A 12598-nucleotide genomic window follows, 5' to 3' on the forward strand; every position below is an offset into this window, starting at 1 on the left:
TTCCCACTCATTTAACCTTAATTAACTTGGTTTATACTGTCCTAGTCCTTCCAGAAATAGTGGTCAAATTAGTGTGCTCTTCTTAAGAGTCATTCAGTCCACTAGACACTGGTGGCTCACGCCTGTAATCCTAGCTACTCAGGAGGCTAAGGTCTGAGGATGACAGTTCGAAGTTAGCCCAGAAAAGTCCATGAGACACTTATCTCCAGTTAATGACCAAAAGGCCAGAAGTGGAGCTGTGGCTCAAATGGTAGAGCTCTAGTCTGGAATTTAAGCCCAGCAGAAAAACAAAAACTCATACCTAAAGCTCCTGCAAGAAGGGAGAGGAGGCTGGGGATGTGGCTTAGCTGTAGAGTGCCTGCCTAGCATGCACAAAGCCCTGGGTTCGATTCCTTAGCACCGCATAGACATAAAAAGTTGGAAGTGGCACTGTGGCTCAAGAGGTAGAGTGCTAGCCTTGAGCAAAAAGCCAGGGACAGTGCTCAGGCCCTGAGTTCAAGCTCCAGGACTGGCCAAAAAAAAGGGACAGGAACAATTGCCCTCAACTGACATGTTTCATACTATCTTAGCTTCACAAGGAATTCACATGCTTTCCTCAAGAATTTTGCTCTTGGTTTCTCCGATGTGTCGTCCTCCTCTAAACTAGTAAACCTTTGCTGCAAAAATAGATACATGGTGGTCAGTATGTCCACACCCAAGGTCCACTGATAGTTAACTCTGGCAAAATGTAAGCATCCACTGAGGTTTTAGCATCCCTAGACCTCAACACTTAAGTTTTTCTGTATCTGATAAAACTACAGACAGTGGGAAATTGCTTCAAGGAGACACTTACAAGTTATCATACTGTAGCTTTATGGAACAAATCTTCACTGGGAGACTTCTTGTGCCCTATAACTCAAGTTGCAATGCAGACCCCTACTGCCACAACATGCAAAAAATGGAGTGAAGAGATCCACAATACCATTCATCCCCACTATAATGCCCTTGGTACTGTCACCTACTGGTCCCTCATGATTATGAGTCATCCTTGCTACAGGCCTATAGACTGACTGGCTATTTACTCTAGTTTCAAAACTCTCAGAACTAACAAGCTATATCCCAATAATAGGTACAACCTTGGGGGGAAAACTGCTGAAGGGCCCATCTTCCAGTCCATGGCTTTCCCAAGTACTTTGGCATCAACTTCACATTCAACTTTAAGCTGTTCACAGCCCAAATAGTCCACAAGTCATAAGAAAAATGATGAGATTGACTGCTAGAATAACTGAGGCTTCAAATTAGAGATGTGCTTCTCTTATAGCCACAGGTTTTCTAACTTCTAAGACGCCTAATCTATGAGTTTGCTTGTGGAACCGTCTATATATGGTAGTGCTACTTAAAATACATATCGCCCACTACCTCCCATATGACTTTATTGATAGGACAGTGATCCCTGAGCTGCCATCTTACTACTTTCCTATTGTGACAGCCCATGAACACCTGATCTAGGTAGTGCTATCACTTCTTGCAAACACTATCTCCAAGAATACACCAATGAATATTTGAGGTCCACAGGGCAGAATTTGGAAGTTTATGGGAAAAAGATTCAAGGGAAGGTATTAACAGTTCCAAAGTTCTAGAACTATTAGAGCTCTGCACATTTTATCTTTCATCAGAAGTGGTAAGGTTGCCTCAAAAGCATATACCTTTCAGTGTTTAATGTTACCTCTTGCCTCTTAATGTTCTTCACTTGCCATTCTTAAGCTGCTGAATCAAACTGAATATCCAAAGGTTCTTTCTTCATCTATGGTGCCTCCCACAGAAAATTTGATGGTTCATCTACCACGTGACCACATAAATCAGATCCAACTTACCAGTCCTCTACTCAAAATATCCTATTGTGTGTGTATGTGTGCATGTGCGCGCACGTATGCATGCACGTGCATGCCTGTGTCCATGTACCTGTGTCCTGGGACTTGATCTCAGGGCCTAGGTGCTGTCTCTGACCTTTGTTTGCTCAAAACTAGTGCTCTACCATTTGAGCCACAGCTCCACTTCCAGCTTTTTGGTAGTTCACTGGAGAGAAAGGGTCTAAATGGACTTCCCTGCCCAGGCTGGCTTCAAACCATAATCCTCAGATCTCAGCTTCCTGAGTAGCTAGAATTACAGGCATGAGCCACCGGCACCAGGCTCCTGTCCTTTGTGGTAATGCATGCCCTCTTTCTTGGTTCTTATTTCCTTATGCCTCCAGTACCACACATATCCTGTTAGCCAGTTGACTTCAAAAGGAAGCCATCACAGAAAGAATTTCATTAACTCCAGCAAGCCAAGCTTCAGTCTGTTGACCAGCACTGGACCATAAGATCATTCAGTTGGAAAATACCCTGTGTGGATCCATGACAGGAACTGTGAATGCTGTTTTCAGAGTACTCTGAAGACAGGTTATCACGTAACTGGTTTTCCAAATCTTTTATGTAAACACATGCCATTTCCCACCTCGATCTATCCAGCTTCAGGAGATATTATATTCTCCGCTCTACAAGCCTTCCCTGGTAATCCCAGCAGTTAATTAGAACATGTTAAATGAAAGGCTCAGAATGATAATAGTCAGTCCAAGGGAACATTTGTTTCCTTCACCTTTAGAATGCCCTCAAGCATTCTTCCCAAGCAATGTTTCCAAGCAACTGGAAATCTCCTCACAGATGAATAAACAGAAACTGAAACAATGGTGGCACCTAGAATAAACTGGAGTAACTGCCCAGCACAATAATTTTACTTTGTAGTAAGCCCTCTGTTTGCTACCATACTTCAATGAATAATCCAAAGCAAGCTTAGGCAAACTTTGGCCTACCATTCTAATCTACCATAAGTTAGAACACTGCATGCTATGTTGTAGTAACTATATAAATTGGTAAGTTGACATCTATGATGTTCTCTCATGGCCCTCAAAAGACCCCTTAAATCCAGCTTAAGATTCCTGGAGCATTGATCATTTCCTCCCTTCACCATCACCTTCAACAAATACAACAGATTTGAATAAGGTAATGAAAACCTTAACCTTTAATAATTTAAGTTAAAAGAACTGCAGAAATAACCAGCAAAAACTACTTGAAATTAAATGTATTAACATTTGTAACATTATACAATCTATGCTGTACTGTAGATCCTGAGTGACCAAAAGAAATCATAACACCAGGTGCCATTGGCTCACACCTGTAATCCTAGCTACTCAGAAGGCTGTGATCTGAGGATTGTAGTTGGAAAGCAGCCCAGGCAGAAAATTTTGTGAGACTCTTTATCTCCAATTAACCACCAAAAAGCCAGAAGTGGAGCCATGACTCAAGGGGTAGAGAGGCTGCCTTGGGCAAAAAAGCTAAGGGACAGTGCCCAGGCCCTGAGTTCAAGCCCCATTATCAACACCAAAAAAAAAAAGTCACAAAGATTAAAACAAAGACACTACATTGCCCTTTTGAAGTTCTTAGTCATGTAACCTAATGTTATTAAGAGTTTAAAATTTTTAACATACCAAGTACCTTAAAAGAGCTTTACAGTTTATAACTTGATGTATTGACTTATTAAGAGAATATAGTTTTTCAGTAGTCTTAGAAAACTGAGAATGACAGTATTTGTATTACCTTCTATTAGAACAGCAATGGTTTCACAATTATATCTTAAAGGAAAGCAATAAAAATGTGAAAATCTGTGAAATTGTAAAGCAGAAAATTAAACATCTTAAACCCTAATCTCAAGTAATTGTGTGTGACCAGAGCCATCTAGTGGTTCAAGCGTAATATTACAAAGCCCAAAGTTTAGACTACAAAACCAAGTCCTACCTAACTTGGGAGAAAACTTAAAGAAGGGAATGAAGATGAGCAAAAATCTAACTGAAGATACCAGCATTTACAGGTTCAATGAAAAGAATCCTTTTTGTTTGGGGGTTGGTTTTTTTTTTTTTTTTTTTTTTTGCCAGTCCTGGGCTTGAACTCAGGGCCTGAAGCACTCTACCACTTGAGCCACAGCACCACTTCTGCCTTTTTCTATATATGTGATGCTGAGGAATCAAACCCAGGGATTCATGTAAATGAGGCGAGCACTTTACCACTAGGCCATATTCCCAGCCCAAGAACCGTTTTTATAACAGGAGACCCAATCTATATAACAAAGTATGACTAACTGGGCTGAGGTATGGGGTCATAAATAAAACATCTGCCTAGCAAGCACAAGGCAATTCCTACTCAACATAAGGCATCACTACTAATTAGCCTAAGAGGCAGATGCCATGAGAGGTAGTTTGAACAAATAACTAACCATCTTTCCCTGAAGATACACTGATGCCAAAAAGGAGTGATTAATGACATAAACAAGTGGACAGTGGGTAGGCACCTGACAGGCTCAAAATCGCTTTTCACAGTGACAAACTTTGTGATCATCTGATCCAACACTTTAGAAAACAAAAGGTGGTATAACTTTTTTAAAAATGAAGAAAAAAAAACAACAAACCAACAACAAACGCCTTTGCTCTTTTACCACAAGCAAGTAAGAATTGAGTTTCTAGGTCCTGTGAGCTTTTACCAGCCGAGACCTGGACTGGTCCAGTCTTGGAAACAAAAGCCCAGTTTCAGGACCCAGTTTCCTCCCTTCAAAAGGGCATGCATGTCCATAGAACCGGGGCAGAAAACAGAGCTCTCCAAGGCCCCGCTCGGTGGTGGAGATTCCCAGCCTGGAGAGCAGCTTGTCGGCTAAGTCTGGGGTAACAGGTTGAAGCAATGTTCCAAAGACTCGCAAACATTCCAAGGCCACGTGGAGCACAGTGCCCAGCCAGGGAGCGTCCCCCGGGCTTTCCCAGTTCAGTTTCCATGGCGTATGCCTCTGGACGAATCCGTTTGTCTGCCGAACACAGCTGGATACCTCCTCCAGAGCTTTATAGATCTGAAAGTTATCATAGTAGTGAGCGACCTGCTGGGGCAAAGCGGACACTGCATGTACAAGCGCGTAGTCCTCGGCCTGAGCCCGCGCTGCCGGTCCGGCCAGGCCCGGCTCCCTGGGGAAGCAGGGAGCGCAGAAGGCTGGGTAAGTCCCGGAAGGGTTTATTCTGCTGGCGGTGCATCGGTTCAGAAGCCCTCCCAAGGCATCGGCCAGTTCCGAGTCCAGCAGCTTGACCACCTTTTCGTCGTAGTAGTCGCAGTCCCAGTTGGGAACCCCCTGCCGCAGGAGGAAGTAGCGGAAGCCGTCCACCGTGTAGCGCTCGAGGCAAGCGCCGGGATCCACCACGTTGCCCACGCTCTTGGACATCTTCTGGCCACACACCGTCCAGTGGGAATGGACGTAGATGCGACGCGGTGGGCTCAAGCCGGCCCCTAGGAGGAGAGCCGGCCAATAGATGGCATGGAACTTGAGGATGTCCTTGCCAATGATGTGCGATGTGGCCGGCCACCAGGACTCGAACTCGGCGTCCGGGTAGCCGATGACGGTGAGGTAGTTGACCAAGGCGTCCAGCCACACGTAGATGGTCTGGGACTCGTCCCCGGGCACCGGGATGCCCCAGTGCAAGTGGTTACTCCGCCGAGAGACAGACAGATCGGGCAGGTCCTCCTCCAGCCACTGCAGGACGGCCTGATAGAAGGGCTCCGGGGTAATGGCCCGCGGGTCGCCGCGCAGCCACTGCCGCAGTGGCTCCCTGAACTGGGAAAGCCGGAAAATGTAGTTTTCTTCCTTGGTCCAGGAAACTGGATGCCCGCTCTCGACGGACACGGGCGACGGCTCCCCCGACGGGCCCGGCTGCCGGGTGACCTTGGCCTCGGGCAGGAAGCACTCGTCGGAGGCGCAGTACCAGCCTTCGTAGAGCCCCTTGCGGAGCAGCCCCCGGGACTGCAGCGCCCCCCAGAAGTGCTGCACGGCCGCGCGGTGCCGGGGCTCGGTGGTGCGAGTGAAGCCGGTGGCGGAGACGCCGGCCGCGCGGAACAGCTGCCGGAACTGCGCCGACACCCGGTCGCACAGCTCGAGCGGCGCCAGGCCCGCGGCGGCGGCCGCCTGCTGGATCTTGAGGCCGTGCTCGTCGGTGCCGGTGGAGAGGCGCGCGGCGGCGCCCGGGCCCAGCAGGCGGCGGCGGCGGCACAGGGCGTCCGCCAGCAGCGCCGAGTACAGGTGCCCGATGTGCGGCGCAGCGTTCACGTAGAAGATGGGGGTGGTGAAATGGGCGCGAGCGGGGTCGGGGCCAGGCGGAGCGTGCGAGCCATAGCGGCGTGCCGGGCCCTCCGGGACAGCGGCTCTGCGGGGCCCCGGGCGTCTCCACAGCCGAAGGACTGACACCGGTCGCATCCCGGACACCGGCCGGAGGCGGTGACGGCCGCCGGTGGGGCGCACGCGTGCAGGCGTACAAAGGGCGCATGCGCACTCTCCCGCGCCGCCGCTTCCGACCGGAAGCCGAAGGAACACCGCGGCGAGCGTCTGGCGCCGCCTCCGTCCGTTTCCAGCCCTAGGCTCGGGAGCCTCTCGCGGTCGCCCTCCGTCATCACTCCCGCGGCCTTCTGTCCCGCCGGTGGTGCCCCCGCGAGCGGACGAGGTCCTGCGCGGCCTCTGCGTACGTCAAGACGCCAGAGGCCGCCAGCTTGCAGTTGTTTTGTGTGTGCGCGTGCGCGCGCCGGATGGGGAGCTAGAACTCAGAGCCTGGGCGCGCGCACTCGTATGAACGTGTGTGTGCGTGTGCGCGTGCGCGCGCCGGATGGGGAGCTAGAACTTAGAGCCTGGGCGCGCGCACTTGTGTGAATGTGTGTGTGTGTGCGCGCGCGCGCGCGCTCCTCTGTGCCTGGACACTTGAACTCGGGGCCTGGGCGCTGCCCCTGAGCTCTTGGTGCCCTCGTCTAGCGCTCTACCGCCGAGCCACAACGCCACTCTCTGGCTTTTCCTGTGACTGACTGGAGATGAGGGCCCCGGCTGGCTGCAGAATGCGATCCTCAGATCTCAGCCTCCCGAGTAGCTAGGATTCCAGGCAGGAGCCGCCGGTGCCCACCTTTGATCATAATTTGTACTAGTGTTCCCTCACTCTGTTCTTGATTTGGACTTCTCTAAGTACAAATGGCGTTGAGTCTTTTTTTCCGGTATTAATGAAACATGTTTCTTTGCCTGTGACATGCCTATGTATACATACAGTTTTGGTTTGGTTTGGTTTTTGAGATAAGTTCTCATTGTAGCCCCTGCTGGCCTCGAACTCATGATCGTCCCGCCTCTTGTCCCCAAAGTGCTGGGATTATAGTCACATGACATCATGACACATCTGTCCATATACCAAGTATAAAATACCCCTTTTAAGTGGTCATGTGGTTTTCTTTCTATTTTTCTATTGGCTTGTCTGTATTTATTTGCAAGAACTCTTATGTACTTTTGATACTATTTATTGGTTGATATTTTCCATAACATCTGTCAATTTGTCGCTGGTCTTTTCACTCTAAGGAGTATTAATTCTAATAGAGTTTGTCGCAATTTATTTCATGATTATAATACTGTCTTTTAAAATGTTGTACCTGGCCCAGCACCAATGGCTCACACCTGTAATCCTAGCTATTCAAGAGGCTGAGAGCTGAGGATCTCAGAAGCCAGCCTAAGCAGGATAATCCCTGTTATTGTGTTATATATGTGTAAATTATCCGAGAAGCCACATATTGACCGGTCGAATCTTGGACTCCTTATTAGAGCATTAGCAGTCTGCAGGCACTGTAATAACTGGCGTTATTACAAAGGCCTGCAGCCCTCACATACCCTTAACACTATCAGGAAACAGGCCAGAGAGGGAAGAAAGAACAAAAACCATACCAACAAACCAATTCAGCTCCAATGGAGAGCTGACTTGGGACACCATGGTGACGAGAGATGAGACAGGACACAGGATGCCAATATGGAGACATGTGGTGTGGCATAATGGCACCTGAGCTGGGGTCAGGTCAAGAGGCTGGGTCACAGGAAGCTCACAGTTCCAAGCACTTGACAGACAGGTTCTGTAATCTACAGGCCATGTGCCCACCCCTGTCTCTTGGGATTCAGGAACACCCATTACCAGGGGATGGGACTTCCTTTCCTGTAGGAATCCAGGCACACCCATCAAGACAAGATGCCAGATAGTACAACTCACCATGTAGCCAATGATGGCGCTGGCCAGATCTGACCACCATATTACATTCTTCAATTACAATAAACTACAAAAAGAAAAAAAGAGCTAGAAGTAGAGATGTGGCTCCAATGATAGAGTACTAACCTTGAGGGGGAGAAAAAAAATCAGGGACAGAGCCTAAGCTCTTAGTTCAAGCCCCAGGTCCAGCACAAATGAACAAAAAATAAGCATTGTACTTATAAGTTGATAGTTGAATTGAAACCCCTTTGTACAACAACAACTAATAATAATAATAAGTATGTCTTGATAGTTTCTGCTTTGCGTAAGAGTGAAAATAGCAATCTTTATAGCAATTTTAGAAAGACTAAGTTGGCTCTACTGTATGGCAAAAGGAAAAAGACCAGATTTTGAAGATAACTACTTAGAAAATGGTTGCACTATGGAGATTTTTAATGTATAAAGCTGATGTCAGTAGTTTAGGATTGTATGATGAATGTCCCCTAGGAATGGCATCTTGATGCCATGGCAACAATGCTGATACAATGGGACTAAATCACCAACTTCTAGAAATGGCAGCATGATGCCCTAGCAACTGATGGAACGAATCTGGAGTAACTACCATTATGTGTGGTATTTGTGAGTATTTACGACTTCCTAGGCACTGAGCTGTGTGCTTAAATGCTTGATAATCCAACAATGTATATACCAGTTTTCCAACTTTATAGATAAGTAAATAGGCTCAGAAAAAAAATAAGAAGAAGATGAACCCTTACATAGTGTTTTAATGTGTGCTGGCAGCATAATAAAAACTTTATGTTATTTAATCCTTACAGAGAAAAGTACCTTATACATATGCTAAAATGCTATAATGAAACCTTTTGAAATGTTAATTTACAAAAAAAATACACAGCCTGGCACCAGTGGCTCACCCCTGTAATCCTACCTACTCAAGAGGTTGAGATTTGAAGTTTGTGGTTCAGACCATCCCAAGCAGGAAAGTCCATGAGACATTTATCTCCAGTTACCCAGTTAAAAGCTGTAAGCAGAGCTGTGGCTGAAGTGGTACAGCACTAGCCTTAAGTGAAAAGGCCTACTGCCCAGGCTTGAGTTCAAGCCCCAATACCAGGACCAAAATGTGTGTATGTGTGTGTATATAAATAAATATACATTATTCTTGAGGACAAGATGGTTGAAAATATTTGAATAAATATTTGAAAGAAAGCATGCGTATAAAAATATACACTTAACATGGGCCACGATATAATAACCAAAAGAAGCCTAAACCACTTTGTGGCTAAACACAGATTTATATAAGTAATATAAGTGAATTATTGAGTTATCAGGATTCTCTTCTCTGCTTATTACTCTCTAGCTGATTTCCTTATGTGTAAACTATTAGTCCATTTATGAAGTACAATCTGAGTATTTATCAATTAAACCAAAGTGGGAGGAAAAAGTCAATATTACAAAAACCATCACAGTAAAACCTTAAAAATATATGGGGAAATATCATGATGAAATCTCTCTGTATAATTAAATGTATGCTAATTTACAAATGGAAATAAAAGCAAATTTAAAAATAACTAGCCTGGCACCAGTGTTCATGCCTGTAGTTCTTGCTATTCAAGAGGCAGAGATCTGAAGATCACAGTTCACAGCCAGCCTGGACAGAATAGTCCATGAGAATCTTATCTCCAATTAACTAGCAAAAAGCCAAAAGTGGTGGCTTAAGTGGTAGAGCACTAGCACTAGCCTTGGGGGGGGAAAAAAAAAAACACCTCAGTGCCTAGGCCCTAAATTCAAGCATGAAAAAAAGAATTTCAAAGTAGCCCAAATAATATTCTTTTTTGTTGTTATTGTAAAAGTGATGTACAGAGGGGTTACAGTAACATGAATCAGGTAATGAGTACATTTCTTTTTGAACAGTGTCACCTCTTCCCTCATTTTCTCCCAGTTTTTCCCTCATGACCACCACCCCTCCAAATTGTATAGTTCATTTTCTCAGGGAAATATACACCGTCAGCCAGCCATACCCATGAGGATTGAGACCCTCTACCCACACCAGACTCCAAGGTACTCAGGTCCCTCTTGTGGAATGATGCAGAATTGTTTCTAACCTGCATGGCCCTCCCATCCGCCGATTCATCTCCAGATTACTTATGATACCTAATATTATAAGGTACAAGTTAAAAGTGCTATGTAAATAGTTGTTATACTGTGTTGTTTAGGAAATAATGACAAAAGGGCTGGGAATATGGCCTAGTGGCAAGAGTGCTTGCCTCATATACATGAAGCCCAGGGTTCGATTCCCCAGCACCACATATATAGAAAATGGCTAGAAGTGTCGCTGTGTCTCAAGTGGTAGAGTGCTAGCCTTGAGCAAAAAGAGGCCAGGGACAGTGCTCAGGCCCTGAGTCCAAGCCTGGGACTGGCAAAAAAAAAAAAAAAGGAAATAATGGCTTCAACTGTTCAGTACAGACATAACATTTTTTGTGGGATAGTGGAGTTTGTGTGTGTGTGTGTGTGTGTGTGTGTGTTGTTGTTGTTGTTGTTGTTGTTGTTATTGTTTCGATGTGTTGTGTTGTGCAGGTCCTGGGGCTTGGTCTCAGGCCTAGACACTGCCCTTGAGCTCTTTTTGCTCAAAGCTAGCACTCTACCACACTTGAGCCACCACTTCATTTTCTGGCTTTTTGCTGGCTAATTGGAATTAAGAGTCTCATGGACTTTCCTGTCCAGGCTAGCTTCAAACCATAATCCCCAGATCTCAGCCTCCTGAGTAGCTATAATGACAGGCATGAGCCTCCAGCACCTGGCAACTCCTTTTAATGTCTTCAATCCAGAGTTGGTTGAATCTGTACATGTGGAAGCTGCAGTTACAGAGAACCAACACTAATTGTTAAAACAGCAGGAATGTCTACTTGACATTTGGTTAATGAAAATGTGATTTCCTATATCTAAAATACATAACATAAGCAAGGCTCAATGCATTTAAACACAAACTTTCTAAAAGAATCTATTTAGAGGAGGAAGACAAAAGCAACAATTAAAGTATTGTTTATCAAAATGAATGCCAGGAAATGGAAACATGGTTCATTTTGGGAGGAGGCACAGGAATGGAGGCAGTGGTTGCAGTCAATATATACTATGTAAAATTGAACTATGTAACTCATGGGCAGGAACGAGAGAGAAAAATGAAGAATGAAGGAAGGGGTGACATTGTCAAGAAGCATTTATACTCATAACCTGATTTATAGAATTGCAACTCCTTTGTATAACTACTTAATAATAAGAAAATATGCTCTTAAATGCCTTTAAGGAGCCAGGCACTGGTGGCTCACGCCTATAATCCTAGCTACTCAGGAGGCTGAAATCTGAGGATCACAGTTCAAAGCCAGCCCAGGAAGAAAAGTCCATGAGATTCTTATATCCAATAGACTACTCAGAAAAAAAGCCCTAAGTGGCACTGTGGCTCAAGTGGCAGAGCAGTAGCCTTGAGCACAAAGAGACTCAGGGAAAGTGCCCAGGCCATGAGTTCAAGCCCTAGGACTGACAAAAATAAAATAAAATACCATTAAGAGTTAAATAAAATTTTATTTTGTTGTAATTTGGGGGGAAAAAAGGCCCAGTGTTTGCTCCAATGTGAACTTAAGAAACTGTGGTCCCTTTTGCTGAAAGTAAAAGAAATTCATGGTATCACATCCAGTCAGTCAGAAGTCAACTTTTTTGTTTTCCAATCAAGGAGATCAAACTGAGGGCCTTCATGCTAGGCAAGCTCTTTTCTACTATGTTACATTCCCAGCCCACCAGTTATGGGGGGGGGGGGGTGTCTGTATGAGTGTGTGTGTATGTGTGTGTGTGTGTGTGTGTTTAGTGGGTCATGGAGTTTGACCCTTGCCTCTTGCCCTTTTTTTTTCCTTTTGATATGACTCACATTACTGCCTGGGGCTAACCTCCGGCCTACTTACATATCCCACATAACTAAGAATTACAGGTACTCATCATGACACCCAACTTAAATACTTGATATGGGGTCTTGGTACCATTTTTGCTGGAGCTGGCTTCAACTACAATCTGTCCAATTTCTGCCTCCTAAGTAACTGGGATTACAGGCCTTCGACACTATGCACAGTCAGTTACTGAACTACTGTTTTATCTTCCTGACCAGTCTCCATCCCCTATTCTAGAGTTCAGTCTTAGTCAGGTGCCAGTGGCTCATGAGTGTAATTCTAGCTGCTCAGAAGGTTGAGATCTAAGGACAGAGGTTGGGTCCAACCTGGGCAGGCAAATTCTCAAGACTCAACTAGTAGAGCACTTGCCTGTAAAGTCCTGTAAAGTGTCAAGCCCCAGTACTCAAAACAAAAGAGAGCAGCATTCACATCAAAATAGCCTCCAGTCCCATAGGACAAATGTGTACAAAATAAAATCTAAATTCCCTATGTGAGGCATACAGCCCTTTAACCACTTAGTCTTTTTTTCGCATTTCATGTTCTAGCAGTTCTCAGCTGCCTTGTGTTG

General features: G+C 45.5%; 1 protein-coding gene across 1 annotated transcript; it reads right to left on the reverse strand.

The window, feature by feature from the left end:
- Positions 1–4459: 4459 nt before the first annotated feature.
- Positions 4460–6611, reverse strand: Mars2 (methionyl-tRNA synthetase 2, mitochondrial). The gene has a single exon (XM_048345028.1). The coding sequence runs from the start codon at positions 6295–6297 to the stop codon at positions 4531–4533; it is 1767 nt and encodes a 588-aa protein (XP_048200985.1). The 5' UTR covers positions 6298–6611; the 3' UTR covers positions 4460–4530.
- Positions 6612–12598: the final 5987 nt, after the last annotated feature.

The sequence above is a fragment of the Perognathus longimembris genome, chromosome 4 (genome assembly GCF_023159225.1).
Source record: "Perognathus longimembris pacificus isolate PPM17 chromosome 4, ASM2315922v1, whole genome shotgun sequence".
NCBI classification, from domain to species: domain Eukaryota; kingdom Metazoa; phylum Chordata; class Mammalia; order Rodentia; family Heteromyidae; genus Perognathus; species Perognathus longimembris.